This window comes from Balaenoptera physalus (genome assembly GCF_965194825.1).
Source record: "Balaenoptera physalus genome assembly, chromosome: 6".
In the NCBI taxonomy this organism is placed as follows: Eukaryota; Metazoa; Chordata; class Mammalia; order Artiodactyla; family Balaenopteridae; genus Balaenoptera; species Balaenoptera physalus.
Window position 1 is genome coordinate 127,230,660 of NC_138885.1, and position 20,287 is coordinate 127,250,946.

General features: G+C 40.0%; 2 protein-coding genes across 7 annotated transcripts in view; one reads left to right on the forward strand and one right to left on the reverse strand.

The window, feature by feature from the left end:
* The window catches only part of COL4A4 (collagen type IV alpha 4 chain), a 135,501-nt gene extending 134,779 nt beyond the window's left edge, over positions 1–722 (reverse strand). For 2 of the 6 annotated variants that reach the window (XM_082464608.1, XM_082464604.1), the window contains exon 1: positions 208–401. The gene's annotated coding sequence lies outside the window, so the exon portion shown is untranslated. Of the gene's footprint in view, positions 1–207; positions 407–593 lie in introns of those variants that run through there. The other 4 variants (XM_082464605.1, XM_082464606.1, XM_082464607.1 and 1 more) reach the window with 4 other exon arrangements.
* The window catches only part of COL4A3 (collagen type IV alpha 3 chain), a 137,148-nt gene continuing 117,463 nt past the window's right edge, over positions 603–20,287 (forward strand). The window contains exons 1-2 of the mRNA XM_082464610.1: positions 603–678; positions 832–983. Coding sequence (XP_082320736.1) covers positions 897–983 — 87 coding nt within the window. The 5' untranslated portion in view covers positions 603–678; positions 832–896. The remainder of the gene's footprint in view (positions 679–831; positions 984–20,287) is intronic.

The following is a 20,287-nucleotide window of genomic DNA, read 5'->3' on the forward strand; positions in this document are numbered from 1 at the left end:
ACACAGCGCCCAGTTCAAGCCCAGGCAGACAAGCCGGGAGCCAGACAAGCTCTCTTCTGGTGACCCCCCAGCCCAGCTCCCCCGCCCCGCCCGCCAGCCCGCGCGCCCCACCCTGGGATGCCACGCTCCCTCCACCGCCCGCGCTGCCAGGCGGGTGGCCCGGGCCCTGGGACTGCCATCGCCCAGACTGGGTCGGGGGCGCCTTACCTCGTGGGGACGCCCGCCGCCCCGGGAGCCACCTCTGCGCCCGCCCGCGCGGCGCGCACTTCCCGCCGCGCCCAATTCCGCGGGCGACTCGGCTGCCTCTTCCCCACGCTCTCACCGCCGGGTCCGGAGGCTGCCGGATTGGAGACGCGTTGAGAAGGGGAAAGAGGCGAGACGGCAGCGGCCGGGAGCCGGAGCGAGCGGGGCCGCGCGAGTGCAGACGCCCGGCGCGCCTCCCGCTTAATCTGAGCAGGGCCGCTGGCCACTCCCTCCACCGTGCTCCGCCGCCTCCACATCGCTCACCCCGCAAATTCCCCACCTCCGCCTCGCAGCCCCTCGCCCCGCCTAGGCCCCTGAACCTTGGGAGCGTCACCTCCTTACTCCCTTACCCTGGCCCCGCGCCCACCTGCCCCGCAGGCGCGCAGCCCTCTCTCGCCTCCTGGCACGCTTCCTGGGTCGGAGGGACATCTCCCGGTGAGTCGGCGGGGAGGGGGGACGGGGGCGGGACCTAAGCCGCTTCTTCCCTCCCTGGAAGCCTCGGTGGGGAGGCTGAGCCCTACAAAACCCGCTCCGGGCGGGCTGGCCAGGCCAGCTTCACAGCCGGGCCCCTCCACCCGCGCCGCGCAGGGCACGCGGTGGCCCGAGAGCCTGCGGGTCCCTGGACACGCCGGGGCTCCGAGCGGACGCCCACTATGCGCGCTGGGACGGCGCCGAGGCCGCCGGCGCTGCTGCTTCTGCTCCAGCTGGTGCTCCTGGTGGCCGCGCCCACTGCCGGCAAGGTGAGTGCGCGGCGAGGCGACCCCCACCCCGCGTCCCCCGACAGGCCGGCCCCGCCCGCGGGGGCGCTGCCCTTCACCCTCTGCTGGTGGGTGCGGTGACTACGGGAGCCAAGCAGACACCTGGGGTGGGGGGGCAGCGTGGGGACGGGGGCAAGCGGGGATGCACGGGAACAGGTGGAATGCGCGGGGCTGGAGGAAGGGGCGAGGGGGAGGCTTGGAGGGCTCCCTAGGGGTCAGGGATGGAGAAAGCCCTCCAGAGGTAGATAGGTAAGGAGGTAGGTAGGTAGGTAGATAGGTAGGCAGATGATAGATAGATAGGTAGGTAGATAGATAGATAGATAGATAGATAGATAGATAGATAGATAGATAGATGATAGATATGCAGGCAGGTATATAGAGCGATGTGGAAAGATAGATAATCGCCAGGGATGAGCGCTTGAGAACACGGGATATACAGACACGCGATGTCACTCTGGTGAATCAGAGCAGGCAGCATGGCCTGGCAGAGAGGACAGAGGGCTGGAGTCCCAGCCCTGCCACTTCCTAGATGTCACCTCACACTGAACTCTGACCACTCTGGGGCTCGTTTCTCCTCCTTGTCGATACTTGCCCTCGAGTGTTCCATCAGTTTTGTTGAGAAAAGCAAATGCCATCACTGAAAAGTTAATAGCACCATAGAAATGGAACTCATGTTAGGATAAATTAAACAATCTGTCGCTGTGATTTCTATTCAAAATTTGAGAGATCCTGGATTCATTTAGATCCGCCTGTATATTTCTTATTCTTTGCGAAGATAAATCAGTGTCCTCAAAACTGTTATGACTCTTAGAGTTGACTTACTTGATTTTAACTGGTGAAAGTGCAATTTAACTTTTCAGCCGCCTTTTGTGACTTTTACGCAGAAAACTTAATCTGGGATGACAACGCAGTGTAAGTTTCGTTCCCCAGAATGATCAGATGTTTTTCAAATTTCATGATTAAGATTGTGATTGGAAATTAATAGTCACATAAATATGTGTTAACATGAAAATGTTTTTCAAACCTTCAGTCACAAGAAATCCAAGTATTTTCCATTTAAGTTAAATTTTAAATTATGACATTACAAGTGAAGCTAAAACCCCCTTTGATCACCTCCATACCTTACCCCACCCCGTCTAAAGAAATATATCCACTCTCACCACTTTGTGTTTCTTTTCAGACATTTTTCTATGCATTTACATATTCATATATGGACCCACAAACAATATGTGTTTTTTGTTTGTATTTTTTAACATAATCGATACCATATACCTATACTGTATATATCCTTTTGCATCCTACAGGTCTCCCCATGACAGTATTTGAGATAGATCTACCTCTTTTCTTTTTGCCCTATTGCATTATTGTATAGTTTTCCACGATATGAGTATGCCAAAGTTAATTGAGCCATTCCCCTATCAATTTACATTTAGGCTATTTAGTGTTTTATATTCTAAAGGATTTTATAATCCATGTAATCTCTTCATGTAGTTGTAGTTCTAACAAAAATGTGCTTTGCATAGACTAAGAATGCCCAACCCAGGTAGCTCAGTACTTCTGGGCATGATGGATAGAACTCATCTAAGTCAGTATTGAATGTCTACCAGCATTAATCCAGGAACAAATCCAACAACTAAAAAAAACTAAAGGAAGTGTATGTATGTCGTGGGAAGGGCTGGGGAAGAGTTCCAGAGCAGGGTTTGCACATTCTTCTAGAGTTCAAAGAAGAGGGGAGATTAGGGATGGGTGGAGAAAGAGGGGAAGAAATATACACGGGTAAAGATCAGCCTGAAAAAGTGATCTTCCGTAATCACTCAACCCCTAGTCATACCAATTTTCAATTATACTGTCATATTCTCTTATTATTTTTTACATAAGAATTTTTCTGTCTTGAGTTTGGCCAAATCTTGGAGGCTTCCTGCTGATTCTACAATTAATCCATTCATATTATTTTTAACAGCACTCTGTTAAAACTTTGCTCAGTTACTCAGACGATGTCATTAGAAATCATGAAGTGTACCCTCATTGTGTAGAAAAATGGAATCACAGCAAATTAACTGATAACTGGTCGGCACGGTGCCAGCATGCCTCCCTCCACGGGGTAGCTCTGACTCTGGGCAAGGCTCTTGACCTCTCTGAATCTCAGTCTTCTCATCTGTAAAATGAGGGAGTTGAAACCCCTCATGGGGCCAGTAGGTGAGGTTAATTGAGTGAGGCTTTGCGGTAGGGGGCAGTCTTCAGGGCCAGCTAATTGTTGACATTCTAGAATTCAGACTCAGTAATACCAGAATCCAGTTTTTTCAGAAAAGAAGCTGGTAATCTAGTTTCCATGAGAAATCTCTTATTTTCTAAATGTTAGGAAAAAAATTAAAACTTTACAGAAGGAACAAACTCTGTATAAGTGAGAGCAAAATGTAGTCTTTGGGACATCATATTTATCATCTTTGTGCTGCATAGTTAAGGACATACTTTGCTCTAAATTCCTGTGATTTTATGTTAGCATTTCTCAAAGAAATAGTAGTGCTGTTCACCCCTTATTCTGAGTTCGGGCGGGGTGGAACTGTCCACCCACACAATTTGCTCTGAAGAGCCCTGAGTAAAATCCCTCTGCTGCTTGCCTGCAGTCATTCATTTCCAGGCCTGGCTGTTGAGCACATCCCCAGGTTTTATAGGTATTACCAGGCCCAGCTCATCAACTTGAAACTGGGAGGCACTCTGCTGTTGCCTCAGGCAACAGATCTGGGAGAGGAGTGAGAGGGAAAGCTCCTTCTCTGATATCTAGAGAAGGTGAGATTCATGGTTTGAGATACCATGGTTTATCCTTCCTCTTTTTGCCTTAAAATTCCAGACAAGGCAGAAATATGGCGAGCAAGTATCAGGAGCTGAATAACAGCTGCATTTAGGGAGGAGGCTTCTCAACTGATTTGGTTTTTAAATCTAAAAAAAAAAAAAAATTAAGTTGAATTAAGAAACATTTCAAACAAACAGAAAGTAATGTAACAGGCTCCAATTTATCCACCCCTGAGATTAAGCAAGTATTAATAAGTTTTGACCTGTTTGTTCTCACATCTCTCCCCTTAGGAAAATAATAGGTAAATACAGAAAGTCCTACACACATCCTTTGCCTCTTCTTCCATGCATGGTTTTATATTTATACTCCATGGATATGTGTGTATGTGTGTGTGTGTTAGTAACCATAAAAAATAAATAATATTGTTTTGTGGTCCTTCAAATGTAATAAACGGTTTCACATGACACATACCTATCGGAGCTTGCTTGTATCAGTCAGCATGATGTTTTTGGATTTTATCCATGTTGATACATAGAGATTTGATTTGTTTATATACATATAGATGTGAGAGCTGCCACATAGTATCCAGTTACATAAATAAAGCAGTTTATTTTTCCATCTACCTAAATGCAGCGAGTTTGTTTCCGTGCTTTCATCTTACAAAGTTGGAATTTATATCTTTGTATAAGTACCATTGTGACAACTAGATTTTGAATTCCTACGTGGAATTCAAAGAGGGTTATAAGAGAAAGCATATTTTAAATTTTTTAGGAATTGTCAAGTTGACTCCAAAAAGATTGTACCAACATCGTGCCAGAGTACCTGTTTCCCTATATCCTCAGCAAAACTTGGTGTGCTTAGATGTTAATGGGTGTGAAATAGGATCTTGTTTTGACTAGTGAGTTTAGGAATCTTAGCATATTTTGATTGACAGTCTATAGTTCTCTCCGAGTGAATTGCATATTTATCTTTTGTGGGCTTTGCCTTTTTGTTGCTAATTAATTAGAAGCTATTTATATATTTGGGTACTGAAATTTTGCTATTTAAATGTGCAGCAAATATTTCATTCCAGTCTTTGGTTTATCTTTTCATTTAGTTATTGGTATCTTAATGTATAATTTTTTTCACTATAATCTCAAACTTATCCATCTTTTCCTTGATTTCCTTGATTTTGTGTTTTGCGTCTTGTTGAAGAGATCCTTTCCGTCCCTGGGATTGTAAAAATGTTCTCCTACGTTTAAAAAAAATTACAGTTTAATTCTTTTACGTTTAAGACTCATAATCCTGGAATTGTTTTCTACTTCTGGGATTATGATTTTATTTTTTTCCATATAGAAAATGAATTGTCCCAACATTATTTATTGAATAGTCCATCCTTTCTCTCACTGTTTTTCAGTGTTACATCTGCAAACATGTGTACCAAGAACTCATTCATATATAATCTGTTTGTATTCTTACATGAGTCTGTTTATTTAGGGCTTTAATTTCTCACAGTGTTTTAGAGTTTTCTGGTTTTTTGATTTCTAAGTATTTGACATTTTTTAGTGCTATTATATTATAAATGGTATATACTTCTTAAATTTTATAGTTTAACTGGTAAAGATACAGCAAAACATAGTTGAATTTTATGTTTTGACTTTGATTAAGCAACTTTGAATAGTTCAAATGCCTTTAAGGCTAAAAAGTTTCCCCCAAAACACTGTATTAGCTGCATCATACAAATTTTAATATCATTAAGTTCAAAATCTTTTCTAATTTTTTCCTTTGTCTTAGTGGTTATTTAAATGTTTATTTCTTAATTTCCAAACATACAGAAATTTTCTAGTTATTTTTTTCATTGAATTGTGGTAGAGATGATATTTTGACTTCAAAGATTTCTACGTATGTCAATTAGGTCAAGATTTTTTATCATGTTATTAAAATTGTGATACAGGTGCACATGTGTTTTTTATATATCCTACTCAGTGGATATTTAACCTGAGATTCTCCATTTTTCATCAAATCTTGAACATTGTCAGACATTTCTTTTTTATATTTCTCCTTCCTCACTCTGTCTCTACTCCTGGCATTCTCAGGATGCTAGCTGGGCCTTCTCATCTTTTCCTCCAGTTCTCCTTCCTTCTTATGTCAGATACCTTTCCTGTACCACTCAGCTCCTCTTGGCCTCTCCTTGCTCCTGGGCTCTGGGCACTTTCTCCCCCAGTGGCCAGCTTGGCCACAGACTTCACACAGGCACAGCCTCATGTTCCTTGAGACTCTTCCACGTCTTCCTGTTGCACCCCAGAAGTGCAGGGCATTAGCACCTGCAGGGCAAATCTCTGACCAGTGGGAGATGGAAGCTATTGGATAAATTCTTCTCTTCTGCCCCCAGAAGAACGGTCCTAAAGTGCAGAGGTTCTCACAGCCTCTCCAGGAGACCCATCATCAGTTGTATTTGAGACCAAATTGTAACGTCTTGAGCTTTTGTTTCACGTGCTGCTCCCTCCCTGCTGTATCCTGTGATGTGTCTTCATATCCATCTTTCAAAGTTTAATTCTCTCTCCTGCTGTTTATAATGTTCAGTAGATTTTCAATCTACTGTAACTTTCCATAATGAAAAAGAACTCTGGAACCATTCAACAATGGCTATGACCCCAGATCTATTAACTACCAGCTTTTTAAAAATTTTTGTCTCAGTTTCCTCATCTTAAAATGGAAGTAAGAGACCCACCTCAGGATTTTATGAGGATTAAATGATTTAGCACATACAACACACACTTTACCATGCCTGTCACATAGTAATCATCCAATAAATGTTAAATATGATTATTTTTATTCATTAACTTTTAATTTCAATGACTATTCGTATTTCTAGATGTTCTTTTTGGAGTCTAAGTCTGTCTGGGGTTTTCTGACTTGTTAGGGTTTGGATTTTTGGTCTTTTTTGTAGGGGTTTTTCCCTCTTTTTTATGACTTTAGTCATTTTGCACTTATTTGTATTATCTTTCTGATTCTTTCTGTATGATTTCAAGATTTGGGAGTCTATCTCGTTTCTTCAGTCTGTTGACTGACTCTCATCCATGGGAAGACTATGGACATGAGAGATTTGGGGAAAATAAGCCCTCTCTGTCATCACAGCTTGCTCCCAGATTGGAGCTGTCCTGCCCTGGACGAAAAAGGAGCAAAGTAGTTCTGAGGCTTCCAGGGGATTTTCCCCATTAAGATGGACTTATGTAGTAATGATCTGGGGGGAGGGGTGCACCAAAGGTGTTTCCTTTCCTGTTCTCAGGGTCACCCTCCTGCAGTCCCCTCCTACTACCCACTTCCTCCAAACATGCTAGACTCATATTTGATGAGGTGGGGCAGGGTCAAGACCGCACAGCAAAGCCGCCAGCTTTGTCTCTCTAACCGGACTAAGGGTCTTCCTCCTTTAGTATTTCTCTGGGGTTTCAGTCCTTGGTACGTTTTCAGGCATTGTCCATGGAAAAACTGTGAATTAAATGCAATTTGTCTTTGTATTTCCCTTATCATTATGGCCCTGTTACCCAGAACAAAGTAATAACTGCCTAGTGTTACCTATGACTAAGGTTAACTTTGTTAAATATTACAATTGATTAAGACCCTCAAACCTTTACGTGTATGAGTCTGACAGCAGGGCTGTCTGGTCTGCATACGCCCTGTGGTCCTTCAGCCATGTGCAGTTAACCACACTCATGCCATGGCCTTCAGCCAAAAAGCAGCCATCCACCACGGAGTCAAAGATTTTTCAAACACATGGTGCTCAGAGCATTTTTGTTCTACAAAGTTTATATCCAGCCTCAGTCTAAACTTTTTAGTCATAACAGACTTTCACCATAGGTCATTTATTTCACCTCTGTTTTCAGTTTGAGAAAATAAGGAAACCAAAATTATATCAACTTCTTAACAGAATAGACATGTTCTGTATCAGCCCTACCACCAACACGGCCTTGAACTTAACCTCTCCAAATTGTCCTCATCTCTAAACATCTGATAAGAAAGCATCTTACTCCAAGTTCTACTTCATCTCACAAGATCTAATCACTGGCTCTTGTCTTCTCTAAACACCCATGTCAGTCTTTCCATTCCTCCTGGGGTTCTTTCGGTAACCGCCAATTAAGACCTCTGGCTTCAGGTACATTTTCTAGCCAAGACTGAATTAAATTATATCAGCTTTATAATTTTCCACTTAACTCACTTTCATAAGTGCAGATAAACAAACATCTATGTCCATGTCATCCAATAGAAATATACTGTGAGTCATAACTAGGAGCCACATATGTAATTTTAAATTTTCCAGTAGACACATTAAAAAAGAAAAAGCAACAGGTGAAATTAACTTTAACAGATTTTATTTATTCTAAAGATCCATAACAGTATTGTTGCAACATGTGATCACTATTAAAAACATTAATGGATATTTACAATCCTTTTTTCAGATTAAGTTTGCAAAATCTGGTGCCTATGTTGCATTTTTAGAACCTTTCAATCTAACTACATTTCAAGTGTCTGTAGCCACATGTGGCCACCGTTCTGGACAGCAGAGATCTAGGTGAATGGCATCCAGATATGAGAGAGGGTTACGGTCCAGAAGGACTTACCTCTGGATGGAACACATTTTGTTTATTTACCATAAGAAATAAACACGTGGGGCTTCCCTGGTGGCGCAGTGGTTAAGAATCCGCCTGCCAATGCAGGGGACACGGGTTCGAGCCCTGGTCCGGGAAGATCCCACATGCCGTGGAGCAACTAAGCCCGTGCGCCACAACTACTGAGCCTGCGCTCTAGAGCCCGCGAGCCACAACTACTGAGCCCACGCGCCACAACTACTGAAGCCCACGTGCCTAGAGCCCATGCTCCGCAACAAGAGAAGCCACCTCAATGAGAAGCCCGTGCACCGCAACAAAGACTAGCCCCCGCTCGCTGCAACTAGAGAAAGCCCACGTGCAGCAACGAAGACCCAATGCAGCCAAAAATAAATAAATAAAAATAAATAAATAAAATAAATTTTTAAAAAAAGAAAAGAAATAAACATGTGGCAAAATGATAAACTTTAATTAAAGACAATAAATCAGCACGGGTTGTGCCTAAATATCCATGCAACTTTTTCTCCAGAAAATTAAGAGAGTTGGCCTTGGCTACAATGCTTAAAGCGATACAAATTACCACTCATACAAATTTAATTATAGTGATCCATTATCAAAATATGAGTAAGTTATGTGTGTAAAGAATTGAAGAAACATAACAAAAACAGCAAACACTTGGCAAAAGAAATAGAGAAGATGAGAAATATATTGAAAACCATCATGCCACACCTAGCCTTTCGTCTAGACTAAATTATCACTAGAGTTCAGCCAGGTAACAGGGTGTTACCCTGAACAAGTTGCTTCCAAAAGCAAACTAGCTTTCCTATCTGAAAATGATGGTACTGTATCTATTACAGGTAAAGTGCTCAATACGGTTCTTAGTACAAAATAAGTACCCAGCTTTTATATTCTAGCTACAGTCAATTTATTATTGTTAATAAAAGCAGGAAGGAGAGAATAGGACAGAGACACAGGCACATGGCAAGGTGCTGGGGATAAACCAAACAGCCTGAATCCCTGGCCATGATGGACTTGGGATTCTAGTGGAATAGGTGAGAGAAACAAGAGCTCAGTAAACAAATGTGCAACTATGGATTTTGGTACCTGCTGGGAGAGAATGGGATGTGGTGATGGAGAAGAAGAGGTTCTACTGTAGCTAGTGGTGGTCGGGACCCGCCTTTCTGAGGAAGCAGCATACAGGCTAAGGCCTAAGGAAACAGCATGGCGAGTGCCTTGGGAAGCGCTGAGGAATATGGTCCAGGACCTCTGGACAGTGAGGAGAGGTGAGACACTTCCAACTTTATGGCTCCTGGGTGGTCAAAGAATAAAACCAAGACCAAGAGAACTTTTTTTTTTAAGGGAGAAAAAAAAGCTGAGTTTATTTACTCACCACCAAGGGAACACATGCGCCTGAAGGAATATGCTGAGTATTTTGTTAGAGGTGGACGAGGGATGGGAAGCAGGGAATCAGGGGCCCCAGAGAGGGCCAGCTCATGGTGGTCCTGCTAATTAAGGATGGAAAATTGCTTACTGAGTAGGGTGGGATAGGTCCACAGGCCTGTATGTAGTTGATCATGGTATGACTTTAATGTCTGCACTTAACAAATTTGTATTTTAACGAAAAAGACACAATGCATGTGTTTACACTACTCGCAAGACAGTTGTCACACTAGTAATGGATGAGTAACAAATTCACACTGTGGCTTGGTAATGGGCCCACATGTAAAGTGATGTGATGAAAACCTTCTTCTGTTCCTGCCTCTTCATCTTCTTCTCAACCTCACTGGGACGGGCCTAAATTTGCCAAATGTGGCTGTGAGGAGGTAAAGCTGAGCCAAAGAGCCCCTGTCTCAGCTGACATAGGCCCAGGCCAGGGAAGGCTCTAGGCCAGGGAAGGATGAAACCCAGTTAAGGACCTGGAGACCTCCTCAATCAAAGGACCAGTAACACCAGCCTCCCCCGGGTGTGGGTTAGGAAGACAGAATGTCATGTCGGGCTCCACCCTAGACCCCCCCAACTGGAATCCGCATTTTAACCAATCCAAGGGATTCCTGGGCATATTATTGTCTGAGAACTGTACCGGCCTTGATAAGGACACTGGAGGATCCTTCAAACTGTGATGTGATTGGTGCTGGAGTGTTTCAGAAGGATGGTGACATGACCCCAATTTTAAAGATCTATATGGCTGACCCCTGGAGAAGGTTGACTGTTCTGTCCTTGGGAACCCAGCCTATGTAAAGGTGAAGTAACCAAGCAGGAAACAAGTCTTGTTGGTGCTTTCTCTTTGGATTCTGATGCCTTGAAAATCAGAAAGAAAGGAAGGGAGGAGAACCAGTCTAGACCAGTATGGCAGTCGCTCAGTCTGTTGCTGTTAATTGATTCAGGGCACTTAATTTGATAATTATTTATGTACAAACAGAGGAAGGTTAAAAATCCAGTTCATGAAAAAAAATCCAGTCCATGGTGTAATGCTCTGTATATACAAGATCAGACTATCAAAAAATATTTCCACATATCATGGTAGGTATTATGTATGTATGTGTGTGTACATATAAATATACACACAAATATATTTAAAGAGTAGCTTATATTTTCAGAATTTTTATGTTAATTGTTGTAGGGAGATTATGGCCCCCCCAAAAGTGTAATTTTCAGGGAGACGCAAGAGGGAGGAGATATGGGGCTATATGTATATGTATAGCTGATTCACTTTGTTATAAAGCAGAAACTAACACACTATTGTAAAGCAATTATACTCCAATAAAGATGTGAAAAATATATATATATACATTTTGAACATACATAAAATAGAAATAAAGTTGAGATTTAAATTTTTTTGAAAAAAGTGTAATTTTCAGAGCTATTTAAAATGTAACCATATAAAAATATTTTATTTTTCTGACAGTAGTTTTGGGGTAAGTTAGGAATTTTCCATTTTTAATCTTTAAGATTGATGTTTGTTAATTAGATTGTCTCTCTAAATTGGTTTCTTAGAGAAGTGATCCCCATATTTAAAAATAAGTTCAAGTTATTTAGAAACCTTGGGAGGTTTATCATTATGTAGACAAAACAGTCAGGTCATTGGATTTTTTTCCCACCAGCATATTTTGCTGTTACATGAACTTTTCAAAGAAAAAGTTCTACAAGTGGAAAGTTGAGAAATCTTCAATATTATCCCTTTGAATCAAATGACAAAGTATGCCTGGGAAGAGTCAACAAGGCTAATATTCATTTTCTTTGTTTAACCAGATGATAGGATAATTTTATGCTGTTTATTTATGTATGAAATTGGGAAAGCTGAAGAGTTCACATGCTGGCTTTAAAAATTAGAAGTTGTATGGGTAGTACAAAATTTGGAAAGTGTTTAAAAGTACAAAAAGAAATATAAAAATAAAAATTATCCATAATCATATTGCCCATAGGTAATTACTGTTAACATTTTGGTCTATTTCCTTCCAGACTTTTTTTTTTCATTCTACTTTTTTTTCACCTAAGAATAGACTGGAAAAAGTTTTCTGAGTCATTAATTATTGCAAATATCATTTTTAAATGTCTACAGAGTACTTCATTATAGGTGGTACCGTAACTTATTTAAGTAATGCCCTTCTACTGAATATTTTGGTTATTTCCAATTCTTTAGAAATAATGCTACAATGGAACTCCTTGAAGATAAACATTCACTAAAATTATATTTTAAATAATTTTGTGTGTAGATGGTTTCTTATCAAATGTCTGATTTTGTGCTTTTCTGAGAGTTAGATGGCAAGGTGATATCATTTCTGATTTACAGATGAGGGTCTGACCAAAGAGCATTCATCAAGTCAGTGGAGGGAGTGGATTTAGAATTGGGAGTTCTGCTTATTAGGGCTCTTCAGTAGGGCTTTTTACTACCAAAAACATCACAGATAATGGAAAAAGAGTGTCAGATGCCACTTTATCCATCATTTAAATAACTAAGTACTATTTGAGATAAGATTGATTTTTTATTTTTTATTTTTTATTTAGTTATTTATTTTTTGGCCACACCGCATGGCATGAGGGATCTTAGTTCCCCAACGAGGTATCGAACTCGTGCCTCCTGCATTGGGAGCGCGGAGTCTTAAACACTGGACCTCCAGGGAAGTACCAAGATTGATTTTTTAAGTGCTTCAGTTATCCAGAATGAATGATTCCTGACACTGCTATCCTTTAACAATCAAAACACCAATGGAATACCTTTATTTACTGAAGTATTAATTATCTTGCCAATCTAGAAAGGATTTAACCTATATCCATGTCGCTTTCCCTACTGGACTCCTTGCAGACAGGTGTCTTACCCATCTTTGTGATTCCAGCCCTTGACAACACACTTGGTATTACTGGTCCTCAATGAATGTTTATAGAATTGGATGTACATTTTATTAACCACTAAAACAAAAAGGTTGATAAAGAATTAACAGATCTTTTAATCCTTTGGCGTAAGAATAAAAATAAAGCATTATTTTTCAGATGAAATATTTTTTAAGATTATAGTACATTTATAGATATTATAACACATTGGCTATATTCCCTTGATGTACAAGATATCCTTGTAGCTTATTTATTTTATACCTAATAGTTTGCACCTTTCAATCCCCTACCCCTAACATGCCCTTCTCCCCTGCCCTCTCCCCACTAGTAACCACTAGTTTATTCTCTATATCTGTGAATCTGTTTATTTTTTGTTATAGTCAATGTTTGTTTTATTTTTTAGATTCCTTATATAAGTGATAACATACAGTATTTTGTCTTTCTCTGTCTGACTTATTTCAATAAGCTTAATACCTTCCAGGTCCATCCATGTTATTGCAAATGGCAAAATTTCATTCTTTTTTATGGTGAGTAGTATTCCATTGTGTATATATATACCACATCTTCTTTATTCATTCATTTGTTGATAGACTCTTAGGTTGCTTCCATATCTTGGGTATTGTAAACAGTGCTGCTATGCACATTGGGATACATGTATCTTTTCCAATTAATGTTTTCATTTTCTTTGTCTATATACCCAGGAGTGGAATTGCTGGATCATATAGTGGTTCTATTTTTAGTTTTTTGAGGCGCCTCCATACTGTTTTCCATAGTGGCTGTACCAATTTACATCCCACCAACAGTGTACAAGGGTTCCCTTTTCTCCACATCCTTGCCAACACTTATTTTTGGTTCAAAAGAAATATTGACTGCTTCATTCATTAAGTCAGCAAGATGATGGGAACAAAGATAAAACCAACACGGCCCCTCCTCCCTTGATGGAATATGCCACCAAGTGAGGGGTTTAGATAAGTATGCAGACAATAACAATAAAATTATACATGCTGTAACAGGGCAAATATGCAAAAGCGAAATTTAAGTGGAGTTGAGAAGGAAGAATAAAGGTCCGCAAATGTACAGAACATTGAACATATAGGCTGTATATAAAGCAAGTGTGTGATGGCAATGGAGCCAGAAAATAGTAAGATTTCGGTGGGTCAAAAACATAGCTTCTCCTCAAAGTAGAGTACTAAAAATAAGGTTGGAATGAGTGCAGAAAGCAGCTCATATAGTTACCAGTGGTATTTTCACCTTCTTCTAGCCTCTGCCTCAGCTGGAGCTCTTGTCAGCGTTCCGTAGCAGTGCCCGCAAGGTTTACGCACACGGACTGATTCTCCTTATTTTGCTGTCTTAGGCAAAAGCAGATTCCATAGTCCCTTCCAAAAAGTGATAAAAACTAAGAACAGGGACTTCCCTGGCGGTCCAGTGGTTGAGACTATGCCTTCCAGCGCAGGGGTGTGAGGGTTTGATCCCTGGTCGGGGAGCTAAGATCCCACGTGCCTCGTGGCCAAAATACCAAAACATAAAACAGAAGCAATATTGTAACAAATTCAATGAAGCCTTTAAAAATGGTCCACATCAAAAAAAAATCTTTTAAAAAAAATCTAAGAACAATACTATATCTGAAATCTCATGAGATAAGGTTCCTACTGATTGGAAGCCAGACTATGTGCCCCTGAAGATGCCAATGCTCTCTAGTTGCTGCAGATAAGGCTGGAGAAAGCCAAGGGATTGATTTATCCAGTCCTGCATGTGCCTGGGGCTGTGCCCACAGAACTAGTCAGAGTTTCTGCTCACTGAGACCTGCTCAGACCTCTTGGAGATGAAGCATTCAGAGCCCATGGGACTGGAACAAGCAACACCTCCAGACCCTAAGGGGGCAGCCTTGCCGGTAAGGATATCTGAGGCTCCCTGCCATCCAATGAGGCAACACTGGGCAGCAGTAAGAGCCCCTCATCCCATGCCAGCAGGAAGACACTGTTGTGACAGTTTGGGGAAAATCACTTGAATTCCAAGACTCTTCATTTCCTCAATCATAAAATGTGGTAATAAAACCTCTCTCTCCTAGCTCCAGAAGTAATACAATGGAACACATTTTGCACACAGTAAAAGCATGCTACAAATGCCAAGTAGTATTGAGACAGGAATGAGTTTCAATATCAGGAAAGCAGTAGTCCAAATATGTTTCTTATACTCATTTAATTCTCCTATTATGTTGTGACCTAGTATCAACTTCCTGGAATGTATTAAGGAGTTTCTTATTTTCAAAAATATTATTCAGTGCATTCTTTGCTGCTGGTATTTTCTAATAACATTATTTGGAAACATCAGCAGAAATGGCATCCTCCCTTAGCACTGTCTCCACCAAAAAATGAACAGTTTATTGACTTTACATCCCATGTAAATACTGATGCTAAAACTCAAGCGATGATTTCATCGCTTTTCTGGTGACTTTCCAAATACCTCAGCTAAAATACCTGTTAATTATAGAGATAGTCCTGGATAGCATTTCATATTAATAATTTGTTCCTTTCTTATCTTTAAAATATAGGCTTTGGGGCCTGTATTTAAAAGAAAAGCCATGTAACCAGCTTTGACACACAGCCTCCCTCAAATTCTGTTAATGAGTAATCAGCTGCAACAGGGTAGAAAGTGTAAATTCATTTTGTGCACATTCACTGAGCACCTTAGATGCAATGTATTGTGCTAATGAAACTCTTGGACTATCTTTCAAACAGAGGATTGATCCTTGAGGAGTTTCAAGATGAAGTTGCTAGAACCAATTATCAGACCTACAAAAATATTTTTTCTATGTTGCTTTTTTTCCTAACAGTAAAAGAACTATATGTGCCCATTTGTGAACATTCAAGATATATAAGTATAAAAACAAAGCAAAACAAAAAGTACCCCTAACATAAGAACCTAGAGGTAGCCAGTGTTAATATTTTGGTATATTTGTATAAAAATAAGGTCATACAGCATATGGCATTTTGTATCCTGCTTTTTTGACATTATATTATATTGCTAGTATTTTCTCACATCAATAAATATCTTTTAAAAATTAATGCATACCATTACATCATGTTTATATACCATAATTTAACCTAAATTTTTGATGTTATAAACAAAACTATGAAGAATTCTTGACTCTTTATAATTTCTTTTTATAACAGACTCATATATTGATAGAATTACTAATTAGATCAACTGGCATAATGTTTTTCTTTTTTTATACAAGTTCTACTTGTCCAACAATAGACATAGTTTAAATACTAAGCAAAAAGAAAACAAAATTATGCCAAATTCTATCATGTAAATGTAACTAGAGTAAACATTTTGATATAAGTTCTATCTTATTTTTTAATTTAATCCAAAATATTTGGTGTATGATGTGAGCAGAGGATATAAATTTTAAAAATTTCTCCAAACCAGCCAATTTTCCCAACATCATTTCTGCAATAATCTACCAATCTCCCACTGACTTCTAGTGATCTCAGTTCTGCCCGAAAATGAATATCTTGAATAGAGTCAGGATTTTCTTACAACACAGATCTGAGAATGAGATACACAGCTAATGGCCACAGATTAAATATGGGGTTTACCAGTTATTCTCCTTGTTAGGGAGTAGACCTGGAGTCAGCCTAGTGTTAGATAGATTTAAAGATGCTCACCTCAATCAGCCCACCATTTCTCAGTGACCTCCACCCTCGCCCTCAGCTGTAAACCTAGAATGAGGTTAGACTCAAAGATATCCATTAACCCTCCCTATAGCACATCCCATTGGTTTTAGATCATTCTAAGCATTTGGAGAGAATGAGCTATTTCCAATCAATATCAATGAAATTTTTTTTCCTCTCAATTTCACTCTACCTACCCTATCTCCTCATGCCTCTCTCATGCATTTTTATGACCTCGCAGCAGGTGACATTTGGGCCAAGAATCCATTCGATTTTTTTTAGCTGTCTTGAAGGCCAATCGGGTTTAAACCATGCATCTAAATTAGAACTAAGTTGATTTCCTTATATCAAGTTGAGCAGTAACTTGATAAACATTATAGTACATTATAATCCCAGGAGTAGATTATATAATGATGGCATTATAATCTCATATGCAAATAACAGTGCAGAGAAAAACAGAATTGAAATAAAAGACCTGAAAACTCACGATTTTGTATAAGAGGAAAATGGAAATTTTGACCTGCACCTACTGAAACACAGTATCAATCAGACCCCTCTTGAATCATCACACATAGGATTCAAGAACTTTTCTTTAAGCAAGTTAACATGAATGCAATGTATTTAGCATTTTCTGATGTAAAACCAGGAGACTAATACCAATTACTCTCAACATCCACCCACTAACATACTGTAAATGATTTACTTGGGAGTCTATTTCAATAAAGTTCACTTTCAGAAAGTAGCAGTCAGAAAAACTTCGCTAAAGCCAGACTTGTTTTTACATGTGAAAATGCTGTGCTTTCTCATTTGAATAAATCACTGAATTGGTCTAAATAGAGTGAGTTCTTCGTTGTTATTATAAGCTTTTCTTGGCCTAGAGTTTTCCTGTTTATTCACTATGAAGAAGGATGGTGCTTTTTGTTTCTAAAATTGGAGTGGTAGTTCTAACAATAAGCAAATTGAAGATGATCTTGTTCATCAAAACCACCACAGTGAACCACGACCCCAGGAGATGGTCTCCAACTGTCCATCTGTGGGGCCTTGTAGAGAAATACAAGTGTTCATAGCTATGCGTTAGAATAAACTTAAGAGACTGTTAATTCCAATCATAGTTTCTCCCTCAACACTGAATTCATCATTTTTAATCGGAGGCCCCTTTTCTCATGTAAAACTTTTTCACAGACCCAAACTTGTTTGAGATGATAGTTAGAAACTCAATCATTATATAACTCAGTCCACCAACAACTAGTTGTCTGGCCTTGGCTAAGTTGTTGAGCTTTATTTTCCTCATCTGTAGAATGGGGATAATAATACAAACCTATAGGTTCCTATATATGATGATGATTAAATAAGACAAAGTCTATAAATGTTTAACACCATGGCTGGCATGTTGGGAGCTCAGTACATGTTCATGGCAGTGGGCGTTGGTATTGGGCAGTCTTCGACCAAATCAGCATCTGGTTGTTACTTACTAGAACCCAGCAGTCAAACTCCTTTAGTTTACTTTACAATCTCTTGTGGCATACTGAGAGGGCTATTGAGCTGCTTATTTTAAAAAATGAGATCCTGGTTATAGCACAAGGTATTTGTTTCAATTTTTAAATTTCAGTTTACCAAGAGGAATAAAAATAAATTAGAATTGTTCCTAATGACATTGTACTCATAGGCATTGGATTTATGAAAGATTTGACTTTCAAACATATGTAAAGTAATTTCTAAGTAGATAGATTCTTAAGGGTTATGCATTTCCAAAGGGAAGAGAGTGGTTTGGTTTGCTTGCTTGTTTTGCCATTTTTTAAAAATTTGGAATTGTATAGATACACATCTTGAATTTTTCTCCTTAAAATAAGCATTTGGGGCAAATGACCCCAGAATAACAGTGACCAGCATAAGGACAGGGTGAATCTGGGGAATTTCTCAGAAGCCAGAGGCCAGAAACATCTGAATGTTCCAACCAGAGACCAGAGCAAAGTAGTTTGTGGGAATGAGGGAGATGTAAGTCAGAGGGCTCTTTAATTCAGACCTTAGGTCAAACCAGGTAGAAGATTGACTCAAACTTGGTGGTTATCAACCTTGGCCAGAAGGACCCAAACTAAGAGGAGACAGTATGTCCAAAGCCAACAGACAGACAGATGGAAATCAGGCAACACCCGAAAACAGAGTGCAGTGGACATCTGCTCTTTTTTCCTGACCACTCTCCTTTCTTCCTTCTGGTGGTGGCACGTTGATTTTACTCTAGGGAACTATCCTCCCCTCGTTGCTTGGCAGTCCCTGAGCGAGGGCTTGGCACATGACCTGGGCTGAGCCAGTCAAGTGCCCTCTCCCAGGAATTTGAATCTTCAACTGAAAGGGCAGGGAGCTTATTCATCCTGACAGCAGCGCCCAGAAAAACTTTCCGTTCGTTTTTGTACCTTGATCCTCACCACAGCCCTGAGGCTGGTCTTTTCTGAGGCCTGTTGATTTAACTTTTCTTCAACTTCTGTGTGCTGCCCCATGTCATTCCAGCAAATTCCTCTTTTATCATTGAGTTAGCCTAAATAATTTCTGTTGCTTGCCACCAAAGAACTCAGGAATCCAGACAACAGTCTGGCCAGCAGAACTGGTGGGTCAGCAACCTTCTACCCCAGTCAAGGAGCCTCTTATATTAACATGTGAGGAGAGAGTTACCCTCAGCAGCAACAAATTCAGGCCAGCAAGTGCACATGGATGAACTTTTGCTAGGAAACTGATCTGGCAGTTACCCAGGATGGACTGGGAAATGTGAGAACTGAGTTACTGATTAATCATTGCTTATCACCGAATTATGAAGCACTGTTTTGTATGCATCTAGTATGAGAGCCAGCCCAGGTAAAATCAAGACTGACTCCATCAATCGATAAAAGAAATGGTAACTATTGAAGTATTACCTCTTCCCAAAAGATGTAACTTGGAATAACTACTTGACTTAGCACATTCATCAAGGTAACCTCGTTTGCCAGCTTGGTTTCAGCCCTCAAGAAGTTATGGTCCTTGCTTTTTGTAACGAGAAGGACCTGGTCAAAATTTTTGCTGCACTGCTATATTTTGGTATTCATTTCAAAGTCTATTTTCATTAAATATATCCTTTTACTTTGTAAGGCCTCCCTTTTCTTCTCCACCAGCAATACTTTTTTAACTGCTTTAAATAACTTAATTTGAACGTGTTTAAAGTTCATACTCAGAACCAAACAAACCGAATAGAGCATTTTTACTATATAAAAAGTCTAATCTTTTTTTTTTTTTCATTATGCCCATTTTGGAAAAATTCTCTCTAAACTTGTGTACACATTCTTGACCCTTACTTTGCATAGCTGACTTGTTTGACTCTTGACATTAGGCTGATTTTTTTAAAGAAGTGGATTCAGTCAACCAAATTGTAAAAAATAAAAAGCTTCTGGCCAAGTGCAAGGTTTAGTTGATGATTGATGAAATGAAGGATGGGTGGCTTGAGCTGATCTGCCACAAGGCTGTCAGCAATTACCCCAGGTGGATAACTAGCACATGGTGCTGCTAGTCAGGACACCAAGAACAGGTCAAATCTCCAGGTGGACTGGTTAACTTCTAGCTGTCTGAGAAAAAGAACAACCTGACAAGCTGTTCTTGCACTTGACTATCAGGCAAAGCCGTCATTACTACTGGAAAAGCAATGCAAAATGTAGGTTTAACGTTCATCTTCAACTATAAAAGGAATATGTATTTCATTTAATTTGTTATACACTGGATCTTTAACACACATAGCAGGAAAATTAAATAACACATTAATCCTAGCAATACAGAGCCAAAATGTAGAGAAAATGAAGAAAATTTAGTTCTTGACAGTATCATAAACTTAGGTGCTTCTCAAGAGGATGGAAAATTCTACCTGGAATGACTACTTAGAAACTACTT